This window comes from Syngnathus acus, chromosome 9, assembly GCF_901709675.1.
Source record: "Syngnathus acus chromosome 9, fSynAcu1.2, whole genome shotgun sequence".
NCBI classification, from domain to species: Eukaryota; Metazoa; Chordata; class Actinopteri; order Syngnathiformes; family Syngnathidae; genus Syngnathus; species Syngnathus acus.
In genome coordinates, this window is record NC_051094.1 from 15,658,183 (window position 1) to 15,677,723 (window position 19,541).

The 19,541-nt window shown below is 38.9% G+C and overlaps 1 protein-coding gene across 4 annotated transcripts; it reads right to left on the reverse strand.

The window, feature by feature from the left end:
• Positions 1-1,370: 1,370 nt before the first annotated feature.
• Positions 1,371-18,175, reverse strand: LOC119127135 (TNF receptor-associated factor 2-like). Of its 4 annotated transcripts, XM_037258871.1 has the most exons (10): positions 17,740-18,175; positions 15,408-15,486; positions 15,031-15,129; positions 13,159-13,320; positions 9,447-9,521; positions 9,243-9,317; positions 7,374-7,826; positions 5,238-5,415; positions 5,002-5,150; positions 1,371-1,975 (listed from the first exon to the last, which is right to left on the reverse strand). In XM_037258871.1, the coding sequence occupies exons 1-10, from the start codon at positions 17,925-17,927 to the stop codon at positions 1,757-1,759; spliced, it is 1,677 nt and encodes a 558-aa protein (XP_037114766.1). In that variant the 5' UTR covers positions 17,928-18,175; the 3' UTR covers positions 1,371-1,756. The 4 variants fall into 4 exon arrangements, with proteins under 4 accessions (XP_037114766.1, XP_037114767.1, XP_037114769.1 ...); XM_037258872.1 differs by lacking the exon at positions 9,243-9,317; XM_037258874.1 differs by lacking the exon at positions 15,408-15,486 and having other exon boundaries at positions 17,740-17,929.
• Positions 18,176-19,541: the final 1,366 nt, after the last annotated feature.

Consider the following 19,541-nt stretch of genomic DNA (forward strand, 5'->3'; position numbering starts at 1 on the left):
CACTCGTTTTCTGACACACACAAACGCCCACGCAAACTACACAACATTCATGACTAAAGTACTGCACTCAGAATTCATGGAATTCAAGTAAAATCCACAACCACAAAGTGATCACTGCAATCAAGTGTTGAAAATGATGACTGGTAACATAATACTACTCCTAAATGCAAATAAACTAAATTAATGCAGCTACATTGCAATTCTTTTGTGAGAGTGAGGGCAAAAATGAACAGCACATGTGTTGGTATCTGTTTTGGTCTTCAATGCATCAAAAGTCATTGCATCCTATGGTAGAGAATTATGTACAGCACATCTGCTGGAGGAAACAAACAGTTGTTAATGTGAGCTGTAGTGAGTGAATCTTGGTCTGACTTTGCTGAATCTTAATAACATTATGAGCTTCAATGATGCTACAAGAAGCAGGCCCAATGTCATTTCACTGTATTCATTTAATTAACTAGCTAATTTATATTTGTCAATTAAAAAATTACCAGTTATCGTATTTTCCCGACCATAAGGCGCACCTAAAAGTCTTACATTTTCTCCAAAATGGACGCCTTATGTTCCAAAACGAGCTGGCCATCTTCCGCTCGAATAAAACACATGCAGTCCAACAATATCACTAACATGGATGAGGTACCGCTTACTTTCGACATTCCGGTGAACCACACTGTCGAGAAGTCAGCTTTTACTGTAGCGCTAACTTGCCATGCTCATGGTCAGAAACTGACACCTTTTCAAGAGGAAGGCGCTGCCTAAAGAAAAGTTTCCACCTGGAGTCATCAATAAGGCAAATCAAAAGGGCTGGATGGACGGGGAGAAAATGAGATTGGCTAAGTGAGGTGTACGTAAAGAGACCGGATGTTTTTTTTCCACGCGTCACCGTCCTTGTTGATCTGTGACTCCATGCGCGCCCGTCTCACAGCCGCTGTGAAAAACCAAGTTCAGCAAACGAACTTGGAGCTTGCTATCATTCCGCGAGGTTTGACGAAGGAACTCCAATCATTGGACATCGGTGTAATAAAGTCGTTCAAAGTGAAGTTGCGAGCGTCATGGGAGCGATGGCTAACACAGCTTTACAAAAACTGTGAGGCAGCGTCGAGTGAGTTACATCACAATATGTGAATGGACCGTGGATGCTTGGGCGAACATGTCTCCTCGCACTGTTGTTCGGGCTTTCGCAAAATCATTTCTGAGGAGCCGCACGGCAACGAAACTGACTCTGAAAATGAGGAGAGAGAACCTGGCGTATTTGGAGAACTTGCTGAGCTGTTCATTTTAGGCACAGAAGATGAAGACTTTGATGGATCAAAAAACATTGCTAAATACTTCAATGAAGTACAATCAAACTCAGCTAAATACTTAAATAAAGTACAACTGAACTCAGCTTTGTTCCTTCTGCCTTTTTAAAACAATGTGAATGCATGCTACCGTCTGTTTTAAGCTAGCGTATGTTTTACCATGCCTGCGCCCAATAATACGGTGCACCTTATGTATACGTTAAATACAGAAATAGCACCCGTAACTGAGACTGCGCCTTTTATAATGGTGCGCCCTATGGTCGCGAAAATACGGTACTGATTAAGTAGACTCAGCAAGTGGTAAATCATATTTGTGCTAATGTTTTTAAAACACTGTCTTTGATTGGCACACTATGAGAAATACTCTTATACTGTATCTTGCCAGATGACAACGAAACTCAACAGACCCTAAAGAAAAATGTCATTTAGAGGTAATGCAAATGCCTGTTTTAAACCTAGAGCCCAGTGAGGTCTACAATGGCCTTGATGAAGATGGTGTCATCGCGAATATAAGTGTTTTTAGATTCCAGCTTGGAGAGCGGACAGAAGAGCGGGCAGCCACTGGCAATGTTCATATCACTCACAGGCCTCTGGAAGGATGAGGATGAGATGTCAGGCCGGAAAGCATCGATTATGTGCTCCCTGTTGTTCTGGTCGAGCAGCATTAGGGTGACCTGGGTACAGATGTGGCAATTTTGCTTAAAACAACGGTTCCAATATGCAAAAATCAGAGGCGCTATTAGACAGTGGTACCTTGTACAGCGGTACAGCAGGCGTGCTAGAGCCTATCCCAGCTGACTTCGGGCAGTAGGCGGAAGACACCCTGAACTAGTGGCCAGCCAATCGCAGGGCACACAGACAAACAACCATTCACACACACACTCAATTTGGCAGTTTTCAATTTGGAGTGGTCAATTGGCCTGTCTTGCATGTGGGAGGAAACTGGAGTACACAGAGGAAACCCACGGAAGCACGGAGAAAACACTATCTGTGACTTATACACTGTGTGCAGAATTATTAGGCAAGTGCGTATTTTGACTGAATTATCATTTTTATGCATATTTTCCAACTCCATGCTGTATAAGCTTGAATGCTCACTCAATACAAGCATAACATGTGATGTGTATTTTTGTTATAAAGGATGGTGAGGCCTCAGTAGATCAACACCCTATTTCATGGTGTGCTTAATTATGAGGCAGATTGTTATCCTCAGGCAAAATGGGGCAAAAAAAGAAAAAGAGATATAAGTGACTCTGAAAGGTAACATTCTTTCAGAGGGATACAGCACTCTTGAAATTGCTAACGTTTAAGCAAAATTGTTTCCTCCCGCTTCCCTTTTCACCAAGTCATGTCAAACAAATGTGAAATGACTGTAATAAGCGCGTTATGTACTTGCCGAAATAAACAAATCAAATCAAAGATATTGGGGCGTGACCACAGAACCATAAACGTGTTATTGTAAATAGTCAACTATGTTGCAAGATACATGGTAAGGAAAAAAAGACGCAAATTAACTGCCAAAGATTTGAGAAGACTCAAACACAAAGCTACCTGGAACCCGTTCTCTCCCAGTGCTACCATATTCCGGAACTTAAATCTACCTGGAGTGCCCAAAAATACCAGGTGTTTAGTGCTCAGAGACATGGCCAGGGTGCGAAAGGCTGACACCTGACCACAACCGACCAAGATATACATGTTGAAACGTCAAAACTTGGTCAGGAAATATCAGGAGACTGATCTTTCACAGATCCGATGGACTGATGAGACGAGAGTGACTCTTGACGGGCCAGCTGCACCCATGGCTGGATCAGTAACGGCCACAGAGCTCCATTTCAAATAGGACGCCAGCAAGGTGGCGAATGGGTACTGGTATGGTATTATTAAAAATGCGCTGGACCTGTATGAGTTCCATATAGACTTCAAATTAACTCTAAAATTAAAACAGAAATGTCTTCAAATTAACCAACTTCCAGTTTTTAGAAGACACTTTCTTCAAGCAGTGGTACAGTAATAAGTGCATCTTTTAAGAAGACCATGATTTTTATGCAGGAAAATATTCCATTGCATGCATCAAAGTACCGTATTTTCCGCCCTAAAAGGCGCACCTAAAAACTTTAGTCAGTTCCGATCATTTTATAGGAGATCGTTTGAGAAACGCGATTGTTTACACTTCGCTGAGGCTCATGGGAGATTGCGAGCTGAGGCTCGTGAGACTTTGCGGATGGCTAATGCTATTGCGATAGCTGCTATACGTACCAGGCTATTTCATGTCAAAATAGGCTGCTCTGTTAATGTTTCGAGTAAATCTACGGATCGATATGGAAGGGAAACATAGGTAAGTAGTACCAATGCGTTAGATCGAACTTTAGTCAGTTCCGATCATTTTATAGGAGATTGTTTGAGAAACGCGATTGTTTACACTTTGCTGAGGCTCATGGGAGACTGCGAGCTGAGGCTCGTGAGACTTTGCGGATGGCTAATGCTATTGCGATAGCTGCTATACGTACCAGGCTATTTCATGTCAAAATAGGCTGCTCTGTTAATGTTTCGAGTAAATCTACGGATCGATATGGAAGGAAAACATAGGTAAGTAGTACCAATGCGTTAGATCGAACTTTAGTCAGTTCCGATCATTTTATAGGAGATCGTTTGAGAAACGCGATTGTTTACACTTTGCTGAGGCTCATGGGAGATTGCGAGCTGAGGCTCGTGAGACTTTGCGGATGGCTAATGCTATTGCGATAGCTGCTATACGTACCAGGCTATTTCATGTCAAAATAGGCTGCTCTGTTAATGTTTCGAGTAAATCTACGGATCGATATGGAAGGGAAACATAGGTAAGTAGTACCAATGCGTTAGATCGAACTTTAGTCAATTCTGATCATTTTATAGGAGATCGTTTGAGAAACGCGATTGTTTACAGAGGGCTCGTTGGTTATTGGCTAGTGGATGCATACCGCAACCCTAGTCAACCTCAGTTTGATGCAGTATAGCTTCTATTTTATGCGCCTTATAATCCGGTGCGCCTTATATATGGACAAAGTTTTAAAATGGGCCGTTCATTGAAGGTGCGCCTTATAACCCGGTGCGCCTTTTAGGGCGGAAAATACGGTACTCCACTTGGTAGCTCGCCGGTAAAAGGCCTTAAAGAATAATGAGGTGGCCCCCCTTCTTCACCTGACCTTAATTCTATTGAGAACTTCCTAAACGGAAGATTTACGCTGAAGGAAAACAGTATACCTCTGTGAACAATGTCTGGCAGGCTGTGGTTGTAGCTGCACAAAACGTTATTGAACAACAGATCAAGAAGCTAGCTGACACACTCCATGGATGGAAGAAGGGTGGCTGTGTTGGTCACTGATTTTTTTTAAAAAATGTGTAAATTTTGAGTCGTTTGTTATTTTCACTTTAACAAATGAAAATAAACAAGTGACGATGGAAAATTTCCATTTTTACTTTAGTTGCAAAGTAATTCTGCACACTAATTGTCGCCAAATAATTGTACACATAGAAATGTTACCAAGAAAGCCAGGATCTCACTTTTACTCTCTTAAATATTCAAGTTTAAGGTTTATTAACATTTTGATTGACCGAGAGCATTATAATCCTCAGTGTGTACATTTTTTTTTTCTTTTATAAATGAAACTACGAAATAAAGACTGGTCATGACATTTTACTTTTTATCTTTTATGAGTCTTACCTTCTGATTAAAAGGCCACTTAAGGAGTGCGTCACTGTGTCCTCTCATCACCACAAAGAACAAAGATAAATGGGTCCCCCTTCCTGTCCCGTCACCATTTAGGTAGATACGCAAGCACATCTTGTAGCCATATTTACTTGTATAAAAGGCTGGAAAACATGACAATATGTTGTTACAAGAAAAACTCATCAGTGTCTTTACGACAAGAAAATTTTTTAATCATCAGATAATTATACCAGGAGAGAACATAGCAGGAGCTCGTCCAGCGATAGCGTCCTGTCTCTTCTTTGTAAAATCGCAGATTTTCCACACGAAGATCCCATCATATGTAGCTGCGGACATGTCCCTCATCTTCCCCTCCATCTCTACAATGGACAAGTCCCGCAGACTCACAGTTCTCTCCAGCTGACGAACCTTTACCACACATAAATAAGCTGTCATATATATATATACATATATATATATACATATACATATATATATATATATATATATATAAAAAGTAATTGATTAATCAAAAACAAACCGTTTATCAAATTAACCATCTCGCATCTTTATAATTGCGTAATCGTTTAGAGACATTTTTTAACAATATTGTCCAAATCTTTATTTCAGGCTCTCACAAGTCATAATTACTCTTGTCCTTCATGAAAGCAGACAGATTTATCTTTTCGTGTTTAGTCAAAATAAGACATCTACTTTTACTGTGGAAATGAACGACGTTAAATCATTCTTGTGTGAGATTCTTTGTTGAGTTGTTTTTGATAGTCATAAATAACATACATTTATTCATCTTCTGTACCGCTTATCCTCATGAGGGTCGCGGGTGTGCTGGAGCCCATTTCAGCAGTAAACAAAAATAATCAAACACTAATTGGGGAAAAAAATGAATACACTTCAACGCACATGAAATTGTATCCGGTTGCTGTGATTTGTTTCTATATTCCTTTTTATATCTTGTCTTTTGAAAAAAGCCACTAACGCTTTTCAAACACAATCCAGCATTGTGGGTTCCAGTAATGTGAATCCATCAAGTGTGTGGGTTTTCACACAGCGACATAACATCTTGCACAATAAGATAACTATACACCGGTATGTAGTGATATAGTATAAAACATTTGTTGGTTAGTGGCAATTGATTTGAACACAACGGGCAAGTAAAGTGAGTGGGTGTGTAAACTTCCGACTGGGAGTTGCAGAATACTCTTAATTTAAAGAGGTGTGCTGTGCCTCTGTTATGGCCCTGAAATTACAGGTACCTCTGAAGGACAAAAACTGTTGAGTAGATATTGTCCGCTTTAACTTCATCTCATGCATAAAGAAGAGCAACATGCGAAAAGGGAATTATGCCTGCTTTAACAAAGATTAATAATTACATTTACTAGACAATATCAATACCGTTTTTTTCCATGTATAATGCGCCCCCATTTATAATACGCACCCTAAAAATGGCATGTCGATGCTGGAAAAAAGCCTGTACCCATGTATAATACGCACCCAAATTTTGATTTTTTTTTTTTTTGATTTTTTTTTTAAAGTCCCAATGATCGTCACACACGCATCTGGGTGTGGTGAAATTTGTCCTCTGCATTTGACCCATCCCCGTGTGATTTTGATCCATCCCCTGGGGGAGAGGGGAGCAGTGAGCAGCAGCGGCGCCGCGCTCGGGAATCATTTGGTGATCTAACCCCCCAATTCCAAACCTTAATGCTGAGTGCCAAGCAGGGAGGCAATGGGTCCCATTTTTATAGTCTTTGGTATGACCCGGCCGGGTTACTTAAGTCCGTAAATGTAAAATTATTTCAGAAAAAAAAATCATCTTTGGGAACAACCGGATGTTATTCTGCCGGTCAGTATCACTGCGCATGCAGTAGCAAACTCGATAGCGAAGAAATATGTGAGACTCTCAACGGGATCACCAATATTTGAGTGATGTTCCAGTTATTTATCACAATTATTTATTATTATAATAATAATATATATAATATATATAATAATTATTTATTTATTATTCACAATTGTCATGGTGATCTTTCTGGTGATTTCTTAACTAGGCTGGATGTATTTTTTTTAAAATAAATAAACTTGACTTTTGTTGGCGTTGATTTCTCCGACTGCCCAGAAAGGCACCACCGCGATCAGTTAGGTTAAAATGAAGAGAGGAAAGTGACGTTGTAAAGAACCATCCGTGACAAGATTTTCTTCAAAAATTGTTGTACCATGATTTTCTTTTTTTTTTTTTTTGTACCCATGTATAATGCGCACCCCAGATTTTAGGACAATAAATTAGTTACATTTTGCGCATTATACATGGAAAAAAACGGTAGTTTATTTGACTAGTACAAAGACATTTCCAGTGTTCCATTTGTCACCTTGTTGTTGAGAATCTCAATTTTGTCCTGGTCCAGTCTGTGTTGTCGATTGTAGGCTTCCATGGTGGTGCAGGAGCGTTCCATCTCTCGGTTGAGGACACAAACGATGTTCTCGAACGTATTGATTTTTAGCTCCAGCTCTTGGCAGCGTCGGCTCAACTCAACAACCTTGGTCTTTTCACCTTGGAGCTGCAGCTCCAGGGTAGCACCCACAGTGCTGGGTAGTGTGATGGAGGTGGAAGCCCCAGCACCACCTCCACCAAGCTGGCTCATCTTGAGTTCTAAATCTCTCAGGGACTGGTGGAGCTCCTGTAGCTTGTGGCCAGCTACCTCCAGGCTCTGAGGCTGCAGGCTCTCCAGGCTCACTTTGATGCCCATGATGAAATGCAGAAGCAGGTTAAGGTGTTCGTACGAACATTGACGCTCATGTTCATGGATCTTCTCCTTCTCCACCTGCATATTAAAGAGATTAGAATGTGTTTAGAACAAAACCGTTCTGTTAGAAAGCACCAGGGGTCACCAACTATTGTGACACAAGCTATAGTGTATTTCTTGAGTACTGAATCATGCAAAGATCCACCAATTTGACACACAATTCTGCCATAACCAAACTGCTTAAATTACCTTTACGTAATTACGTTCCTGTTGTTAATGTTATTCTTCTATGTAAACACACTGATTATGGTAATAATTTCAACAAGTTAGAAAAGAGGTACATATCAAGATGCAACATTTGAATTTCATAAATCATTTTCAAATGTTTACTTTTACAACATTCATAGGAAATCACAGTGTCCCATTCACTGGTGAACTATTTTTAGAACTGACCCGCAGGTGAGCGCTCCCCACTGCCCGTGGGCACCATATTGGTAACCCTTAAAATACACAACCCCAGAAAATAATAATGTGATGATGTACAATATGTAAGCAAAACAACAACAACAACAACATTACAAGCACACAGCAAATAAATAATTGAACTTTAAGCATAGAGTATACATGCACCATTAATGTTCAATTTATTACGAACATTGAACCACACAAAAAAGTAAAATGTAATTAAAAATTATATTTTAAACAATTTTAACTTTCCCCGATACAATGTCCCAGTGGGATTGTTTGATAATCGGGGATAGTCATAAATGGGTGCAGCTATCGGAGGGCCCACAGTTCAATTGTCCCAACAAGGTCAAGAAAATGGGAATTAACGGCAAATGTGCTCCTCAGACTCAAACTTCTCAAATTTGCTAAGTCGGGGAGGCAAAGCAGCCGACAGGTCCACTGTACCACTAATGTGCGAACAACAGTCACTCATGTTACATGGTATGCAGCAGTCAATTGTCATGAAATGCACCAAAATGCAAATTATTATGCAAGAAAAAAAAAGAGTGTTATGTATTACGGTCTTTGTTTTTTTAATTATGGGTTTCTACCATGAACAAGTAAATAGTACGAGTTGTCGACAATATTGTCATCTTTGGCATGCTGTGTCAACAATTGGTAAGGTGGTAAAATGATTGTTTCTCAATCCCCTTGTATCTTGTACTTTGAAGTAGCATAACCTTCAGTAATTACTAAGTGTCACGAGTCTCAATGCTTCTACATGGTCAGTCTAGATCAGAGTAGTAGTACAAACCGATAAAAAATAAAATGTTTTGAATTTTGACAGCAATCTGTAATGACTGTTGAATAATTCTTGGTTTCCCGTCATCATGAAAGTTCTGATACATTGGCAAGAAACTGTTGTCATGGTCTTATCACGAGTGTGTTAATACGGCAAGATCAATAAGTTAAGTTGAATAACGATTCAGCATTTGTTGCGTTAGCTAGTGTCACACACAGCAAATTATGATGAAAATGTCTACTTACAGACGTATCGCAGCCAACAACATGAAATCTGCATGGTGCTTTAAATTTACTGCAGAACTTAATATGGTCCACATACTGCAAAACAAAAAATTAAAGAAGCTAATGATCTACAGATTGCTTAGTCGAATTAGATCCCCAACTAAATGAGAGTAAATGAGAATTGTGAATTTAAAGAAAATCACTTAAAGACCATATTTGGGATACCTTTTCTCTGGGTATCTTTTTCTTTGCACAACCTTCACAGATCATTGGGTACTTCGGGCAAATTTCATCATGAGCCTAAAAAACAAATTACAAAGGAACAATTCAATCAGAATCCTGACATAGTATCCTAATTACAGTCCAACTATGATTTTATTAATTTTAATATTAATACAGATGGAAAGAAATACTCTGAAGATGTCAAAAACTAATTAGGGGTGCAACAGTACAGATAACCTACAGTAGGGTTCGTGCCTTGGTTTCCGTACGCTTCTATTGAAATATCCCATTTTTTTTAATTCTGGGATTGATTTAACAAATAAGGATTTTGACACTCAATTTTGACACAAAAGGAAAATTTGGTACCATAGTGATTACGTTTACATGCAGACAATAACCCTTTTAAAACCCAAATATTGGCAGTATTCAAGTTTTTAAAGTACATGTAAACACGCACAGAAACCCAAATATGTGCTTTATCGGGTTTTTAAAAATAAAACCCCTGGGTTACCTCTCTTCTTACCCAAATATCTCGGCTTGTAACCGCGATCGGGTTACCTCCTAACCACGCTCGCTACTGCTCTATCCACAAAGAATCTTGGTCTTTGTAGTACAGGTACATTTGTATGTGCACCATCCTCGCCGTAGCAAGCCTAACTTGAACACAGATTTTTCAGCAGTGTTTTCACGTTATTTTCCGTCTCTAAGGCAAAAACGAAAGTGTGTACATTGGCAGTGGTACCTGTGTAAGTCCATACGTCGTACGCGCAATTCACACAAGCAGATGTAAACAATCACGGCGGAACTCGGATACGTGACAAAAAAACACTTTTAGAGTGTGTGTGTGGGTGGCAGGGGCAGACTGCTTTATCCCTGCGGTGAGCAACGTGACTATAATGTGTTTTGTTAATAGTAGAAATTAACACGCTGAAATGACATTCATTTGCTTCATGACATCAATGTGTGTACTTGACAGACCAAAACCTAGTCTAATCAAAATGTATCACATAAGTACAAGTACGTATGTACACAAATTGCAAAAAAAAATAGTGTCTAATGATCACATTAAACAAAATACAAGCAATGCTTTTTGTGAAACAACATAGAAAGCGATTTAATGTAGATTACACCATGACAACATGCTATCAGCCATTTCTTTAAAGTGTGCAGTTTGTTTGACACTATAACAGTCTTAACTTAACACTAGAATTTGCAATTTCTGTAGAAATTGCGTGTGAAGGCGAAGAGGTTGAATAAAAACTTAGGAAATGCTACAGAATGATGTTCAAAGTTGGAACGGGTTGAATGGGTCAGAAAACATAGAAATTAGAAGGGAAAAAGGCAATTTTGTCAAATTTGGCGTGAATTTTAAAGTTTAAAATTTGGAATATTTGGTAAGTGGGAAGTTTTGGAATAGGTAGGCATAAGATGTACAGTTACATTTTGAAACGGGTTGAATCGGTAAAAAAAAAACAACGTAGAAATTAGAAGGAAAGAAATTAATTTAGTGGGAATGAAAAGCGAAATTCTTTTGTTCACACTGATATGCTTTTGGGACATTATTTCCAGGACTTTGGCTCTTCTACTATGGTTAAGCACGTTTTGTGCTTAAATTGTGTTTTTTTGGTCAGGTTTAATTTATTTGAACTCGTGTTTCGCCTTTCAAATACCCGACTCATGCCAAGCTATGTTGTTAGCGGAAATGGATCCATCTGTAGGTTGTACATATGTCATGTTTTGTCATCTATCTCTCTCTCTATCTCTCTATCCATATATATATACGTATATACACACATACATACACACATACATACAGTATGCTTGATCAAAATGTGGGTTTCAAGTTGAAACTTTCAACCATTGACATTCTTGTCATCAATGCGTAATGCAAACCAGCACTGTAGTACCTCAGCAGATCTCAAATGTATACTGGAACTACAATAACAAATTCTCTTCAGCAGAACTCATTTGGACTCAAAAGATTAACTCTGTGGGCTGTATGTATATTCATGCTTAGTGCAAATCTGACATAGAGTGAGGTCCAATTGTGTGAAAAAGGGGGATTTCCATCGTTTTGGTATTTTCGTAGCTGCACATAGTTTGAAATGGGCGTTTGAGCTGTTGTGGTTGTAAATACAGACAACAATCTTCGCAGGGAATTGAAGCTGCTTTTCTCAGATTGAAGCACACAAATTACGTTTATAAGAGGATCTCTATGGGTTGATAATCACTGGAGCTAGATTATTTTGGAAATAATAAAAGTCGTCATTATTTTTGGGTGAGATTTATGAAAAAAAAACATTATTCCTGACTTCAATTGTTAGTATGTGGTAAAACTATCATCATTGTCTCATGTCCATGCATCCCTACACGTTGAACATTTTGATCTTGAACACAATGATCTTGTAAATAACACATGAAATTCAAATCTTTTGTGCTTCATTGCATCTTTGCACACATTTGAACTCTGAAAAAGCATCGTCCTAATCTCTTTATTGGATTTATTTTATATTAATTTGATTTTCTATTTCTACAAGTCTTGGGATTTACTGGGCTAACCTGGGACCTCGGTTGTCGTATTTCAACATGCTCACAAAATTAATGCTTGCAGAGGACCCAAAAGCAAAGGCGAGAGTGTTAATAGAGGCTTAAGGGATTGTTTAATGAGAAGAAACGTCTCGAGACCAAGGGTAGGACACAAGCATGGCTGGCAACAAGCTGAGGTTCTGACTTAATGCTGGAGAGCTGATGATGAATTGAATGAATGGCCCAGAGAATACGCAGAGAAATGAGAGGTTCATGTAGGAAACGCAGAGCAAGGCTGGGAGGCACTTGTCTTTTGTCCATATTATATATCGTATATCGTTGGCAGTTTTGCTGTCATGTAATTTTGAAGGTGGTCCAAAGACTCTGCATGACCACTCAACATCTGAACAGCCAACAGAATAAATGCATGTCCACGATGAAACGTTGGCTGAACCAGCCAGTTGTCTAAGTGGCATAATGAAAGCAATGGCATTATAAGGCCTCATGAAGTGTGTCAGCACATTGGGCAAACTGTATTGATACTGTGTCACTCTGTTACTCAATAGGACACCTGCCGGAGCTTACATATTTGTACTGCAACTTATTTTGACATTGGGTAGTGTGGATGCATAAAGACACTTTGCAGGTGTTAAAATTAACCCGCAGTGGTGAATTTACACCAGCAACTGCCCGAAGATAGGCTCAAGCACGCCCGCGACCCCCGTGGGGACAAAGCAGTACAGAAAATGGATGGATGGATTTTTCAACATACAGGGTTAGTGGATGAGTTTACAGATAGGTTCAAAGCATTTTTTCTTTTGTTATTTTTGAGGATACACTTGCATATGTTGCCAGTCATCGTTGTACCTGTCAATTAAAATAGCTCCACATGCTTGAGGCACTGATGCTATATGACTGCAGTTAGCAAGTCGTCCGTGTTGGTAAATGCCAAAACACGTAATTGCCAATTCAACAACAAAGAGGACACATGGACTAGTCAACTAGACAGTTAAATTCTGGATAGAAACAGACAGATCTCACATTCACACAATTGCTGAATAAAAACTCATGTGAACCCACGCTGCTTTCATGAACGACTACATCCACAGAGACTGCTTCTAACAACTTAGTCTTAATAGAGCATAACATTTCAAAACTACATCTAAAGAAAAACAAATCTACATCTCACCTTGATGTTCTTTAAAAGGAATGGTTCTTTACAGTATTTGCAGTTGAGTGTCCTCTCAGGACATTCTCGCTCATCATGACGTTCCTGTTCGTTGGCTCTCATCAACTCTTTGCAGGAAGGGCACAAGATGATAGCAAAGTCACAGTGGCCCTCATGGCAGGCCTGCAGGGAATCAGCATGAATACTTTAAAATCATTAAACAGGCAGAGGAGGATGCTTTATTTGGATGTAATAGAAGAGTAAGTAAACACCAGCAAACATTTTTTAAAATATGTTTATATGTTTGCTTCAACAGCTTATCTTTGCTAAGATTATTTTCTACATGTACTTATGTCATCCATGCATTTTCTATACCAATTGTCTCATTGAAGTTGTGGGTTACTGCTTCATGCATATCATAGGAAAATTCAGGCTAGAGGCGGGGTAAACCCTGGACAAGACTTGATGGTTACTTGGATTTTTGAAAAACAATAATTGAGAGCCTTTCAATCAGTTTAGAATGCATCTTATGTTTGGAATTATCTTGTTGAGTCAGACAAAGGGCTTGTTTCTGTATTTTTCCTCTTAGATTAGGCTCACCAACATTGTGCCCCTTGGGCACCAGTAAGCCCCCAAGGAAATACAGGGGTCGTCCGTGGGCCTGCTATAAATATAGTTTTCCAGTAATGAGAAATTGTGATTTTCTGGGACTGTTGTAGATATGACGATTTGAAAATGTTGAAATATATCCTCATTACTTTAGAAAATCATCAACATTATCAGTGCCTATATGTAAACGAATGTCCTTAATTATGAATTGTAACACATACAATTATTAAAAGGCATCTGAGCACATTTATTTCAGAAGTCTATATGAAACTGGTAGCCTTCTGCATTAATAATACTTAAGAAGTAGCTCAGTTTCAAAAAGGTCGGTGACCTGTGTTAGATTAGTGCAGCGATGATTATAAAATCCTTATACAGAAACATCATTGGCCCTAAATTGGTTCAAGTACTACTGGTCGGATCACTTACAGAGAACGTCCATTGGTGATAAATAATCTGCGGGTGTACAAGTTTGCCATGGCGTACCACAGGGATGCTCGGCCCATCATTGTTCATTCTATACATTTGATTCCCTTACGAATTACGATTAGAAAGCACTCTTGACTTCCACCGTTGTGCAGGCAACACCAAAATGGAACAAATGAAACCAGCCAGCATACCAAACTCCAGATGTGGCTCAAAGACATCAAGAACTGGATGACTGAGAATTTCTTATTACGAAATTCAAATAAAGATGAAATTATAATCTTTGCATCTGACCACCTCAGAGGCAGGGAGAGCAAGATAGAAATGCTCTCAATGGTTTTGCATTTACACCAGCAGCACCACAAACACAAATATTCACTGATCCCACTGAGGGGCAAACATTTGCAAGTGTTTGTAAACAACACAAATGTGTGTTCAAGTCAGGATTCGGTCAAGGTCGCAGACATTTGCCCACAGTTTTAATGGATTTTGTTATCTCAAGGATGAGTATCAAAATTCTCTTTCAACAAAAACAGTACAGGCAAATGTTTGTGACCTTGAACAAACCCTGACGAGAATTTTCTATGTTCACAAACACTTGCAAATGTTTGTCTCTCAGTGGGACTGCGAGCTTTACTGATGATGCAGGATGAGGAGCAATTGGGGGCTCTTCAGTACCGTCCTCTATGACAACCGCAACCCCCCCGCCCACACTCCACTGACTTCACAAGCCTTCAAAAATTGGCTCTTGGTTTGTGTGTGCCACCCCAAAAATGTAAGTGACCCTATGAAAGATTTATGAAGGCACCCAGTTTTAGTAAAGGAAGAATTGGGTTTTACATTTCTGTATTTACAGTATACCTCAAAATCTTTAATAGTCCCCGTCCATGTGCATCCTTCATTGGGGCAAACAGCTGCCAAGGCCTCAACTTCTCTCCGAGCTGCATTGTCTGGAAAAGCCTGGAGGGAACATTAGGGAATCCTGTCCATTAGCAGGCTGATGTGTGTTGTTGGCTACATTTGGAATGGTTGTGTTACTTTGACGTACTTTCCTAAGGATCATAATAGTACATGATAATACATCTGCAAGGTGCAAAACATAAGCAGTAAGCAAGCACAGTTTTTGTTTTGTTTGCTGTTTACAATCAATCAATTGTTGCTACATTTCATCATCTACGTCATGCTAGTTCCATATAATCAATAGACAAGTGAGAGGAAGAAATAAAGAAATTACTTACGCCTCCTTGTTTGAGAATCGAGGTGGGTTCCTCGAATAAGTCTTCTTTAAGGCAAGCATTGCATTTCTCAGGTCCAGAACTACACGACAACACATTATTATTCCACCAGTAAATATTTTGTGTTATTGATAAACCACCTTCAACGTGTCACACATTAATGATTGCTTGCATTGATTGTATTAGAATAAATATTTGTGTCCTCAAAATAGAAGAAAACCTATCAACCTTGTCAATGGTAGTGAATAGCAATAAATGTACAGATACTGTACAGTGTTCCCTTGCTCTATTGTGGTTCACCTTTCGCAGTATCACTGTTTCAATTATTTTTTTGGGGGTGTTAGTGTATCATGCATTTATTTTAATTTATTGTACTGCGTAGGAATGGTAAACGGCAAATGGAGTGCACTTATAAGGTGCTTTTATCAAAACTATGGTGTTCAAAGCACTTTTCAAAGTCTCACATTCACCCATTCTTACCCGCAATGTGTTCTGACACACCAAGTCACACATTGCGCACCGGCACCGTTTTTGGTGGACTCTGAATAACCGAACGGCACTTTAAAACAAGTCGAGCCGTGTAAGCTAGATAGTTAACAGTTGCGTTCAGAGAGAGGGGAATGTTTAATCACCCCCCCGCAGTACAAAGAAGATAAAACATCGGCAAATAGCTGTTAAATATTTTGTCAAATTTTGTCTTAAAAAAACTTACCTTAACTGTAATCTGCATTCTTTAGTCAAAGACACAATCCTAGTTTATTAATGCGTGCCTTGTTGTTTGTTATTGATCAGAGTGAAAGTAAGTTACCATGTTACCAGTTACCATCATCTTCGCGACCTTAAAAGAGCGAAGAAGACGAAGATGGCAACGAAGACAACGGGAAAAAAGCAGCAAGATGAGCAGCTACCAAATTTTGTTTTTTGCACAATAACATCAAAAAGGGTTGCATCAACCCATCAGGATTTGGCTAATATGCACCACAACATTCTAGTTAAGGAAAGCCATGTTGGGGTAAAATTAAAAAGTGGCCAGGGGGCAGAGCACGCTCCTCTTACAGCCTGCAGCTTGCAGTTAAATCGATTAATTGTAACGAGTATTTAGAAGGAAGGGCACCGTTTGGGGATGGAAGGGGGCTCATAACCGCATAATAGGAACATAACCCCACCGAAAAAAATAAATAAAAACTTAAAATGAAAAAAATTATAATAAGGTCTACTTCTCTGATTTTCCTTATTGCAGTCACTTTTTGGAACGCAAGTCCTGCGATAATTAAGGGAACACTGTACACAATAATTTAACTCTGATTAATTTGTTGCAGGAAATAGACAATTTATACTTAAAGTTAAAAGTCAAAGTCCCAATGATCATTGTCACACACACATCTGGGTGTGGTGAAATTGGTCCTCTGTATTCAACCCATCCTCATGTGATTTTGATCCATCCCCTGGGGGAGAGGGGAGCAGTGAGCAGCAGTGGTGCCGCGCTCAGTAATCATTTGGTGATCTAACACCCCAGCCAGGATTTGAACCCACAACCTTCCAGTCTCAGGGCAGACACTCTACCACTAGGCTGGTTACAAGATTATCATCAATTATTAAAATGATTATATGGGGCACAAGAAGCGCGGAAATGAATAATTACTAGCTTCTTTGAAATTCACTATACGAATATACCTCAGACAATATCACTTGATCACTGTACTACAAATGACCAATCATATTATATACATTGTGACTGTTTCTAATTTGGCTTATTTTGCTTTTTTGTAACATGTTGCGAAATAGCTGCTGAATAACTTATTGTTTTAGTTTTTTTCAACAATGACAATAAGTCAATATTGTGGTTGACAGCCCCCCTTAAAAAACTAAAATTTGCTGTGCTACGGTATAGGTAACAAAGCAAAATTATATACGCACTGTTTTTAATATTCATTCGATGATTGGAACATGTTTGAATGATGGTCCGCTAGCTAATCGATGAGTATACAAATAAATAAATGATGTGCCGTAACACTTCAGGAATATTCAATTTAGCTGAGAGATGTTATCATAATCGAACGAGATACAAAATCATGGTCAACGTGAACATGAGAACGTTGGAAACACAAGCTATCCTCAGAGTCTTTTAAAAAGGATAAAAGTTGTGATTAGAGCAATGTCCGTTGGCCGAATTCAGAGTATGTGTTTGTAATATGAATATTACAATTACCTTGTATTTCGTTGCCTGTGACAATACACACGGGAGCATTAAAATGATGCTTTAAAAGGGCTCAGTAGCCAGTTGTAAATCAATGTACGAACGCTAGCCCGTCAGCCACCATGACACGATACCCACCTCACTATTTGGTTGAAACAGAACGAACAAAAGCGGTGTCCACATTGCGCCTGTAAGGGCCTTCGCAGGATTTTCAGGCAAGAATTACACAAATGTTTGTCCTCCAGGTTGTTGGCCAAAATTTTCTTTGGGAAGCCTGGTTTGTTTCCTTCCAGCGAAGATGGTGGAGACGGCTCTTGAGCAGCCATTATTCCCCTTGAGCAATATCGGGGTGCTCACTAACTGGGGTCTGTTCAAGAACGCAAAGTAGGAAACACCTCTAAAAGTGTATTTAGCGATGTACACCAATAAGCACCCATTAGACTACGGGCTAAAATAAATATCTCCATTCGCAAAACACACAATACACAGTCTGCATCTCGTAAAAAGGGAATCTTGATTTCACGTGTTTAAAAGAACCAACCGAGGATGCTATGCTCACTGGTGCAATCTTTCTCTGCCTCTAGGGGGAGCAAGTACAACAGGACAGCATCAGGAAGAGGACAGCATTTTTGGCCATCGCTCCAACTTCAACGTATGTATTCCCAAAATACATACCACGGGCTCTTCCATTTTTTTCATTCGAAAAAATTATGTTTTTCACAGAATTCTAAATTTTCAACCAAAAATTCACCATTCATTCCCAATGGCACATTCAACATTTCAGATTTACATATTTCACATTTGAAATTCACAACATTCAGCTCATTCAATTCACCTTGAAAAAGATGAATTCAATTTGTTGCAACTTTAAGCTGTCCATCTTGTATCTACTGATTCCAAAAATTCCCACTTACCAAAAATTCGACCTTTTCCCTATTAAAATACCCACTGTAAATATTTACATTATTTCTCATTGTTCTTTTGTAATTTAAGTAAAACAAGTACTACTACTACTACTATTACTACTACTGCTACAAAACTAGTCAATTGTAATACACATATTTAAAAAAAAAAAAAAAAAAAAAAAGCTTTTATGCTGGAAATTTCAAATAAAACAACCTGCACAGCAAAACACAAGGGGTGAAACAAAATAAACATCACTCTCATGTGTATCCCCTCCGCCACTCCTGTTGCGGAGCCTGTTTTAATTTCAAAGCCATTGCTGTCCTTCTTTTTTTTTTATCATCCGAGGCCTCTGTGTATGTGTTCCAAACAGCTTCTGCAAACAAAGATAGACTCAATGGAGATTGAGCACCACCCGTTATAGACTTTGGAATTACTCTGTAAAGAATTATGAATAAATAAAGTCTGACAATAACTTTAATTTGGTTAATTTGTTTAATTTCATAATTGTAAGTATTACAGAGATTACCTAGTACAGTCTAAACAAATTGTTGTATGTCATGTCAGTCGCACATTTCGAACATCGCACAAGAACGAGCAGACAGTTTTTTTATTTTACCAGCTCTAACAGAGTATTCTTGATGGCCCTCTTTGCATGAGGCCCACCACCACGCATATTGAACTTTCTCATTTGTGAAGAGTCGGCAACAGAAAAAAATTAAACAGTAACTAACAAAGCTGTATTACACCACCACATTGTAACCATCCACTATTGTTCTAATCTACAGTACAGATGTTAAACTTGCATGTGTAATCAGCGTTGTCATTGGTTTTCTTACTGCATGTTTTCAAATCCTCCCCACCAACATGAGACAGCTTTGCAATCTATATATAACAAATTATGAACAGTGTTTCAGAAGAGTGGAATTACTTAAAGACAAAGTTTAATCAAGGGACTTTTTTCTCGTAGGTCAGACAGACGTGACTGTTAAAAGTCAGTAACCCTGGTACGATACCAATGAAACCAAATAGACCCC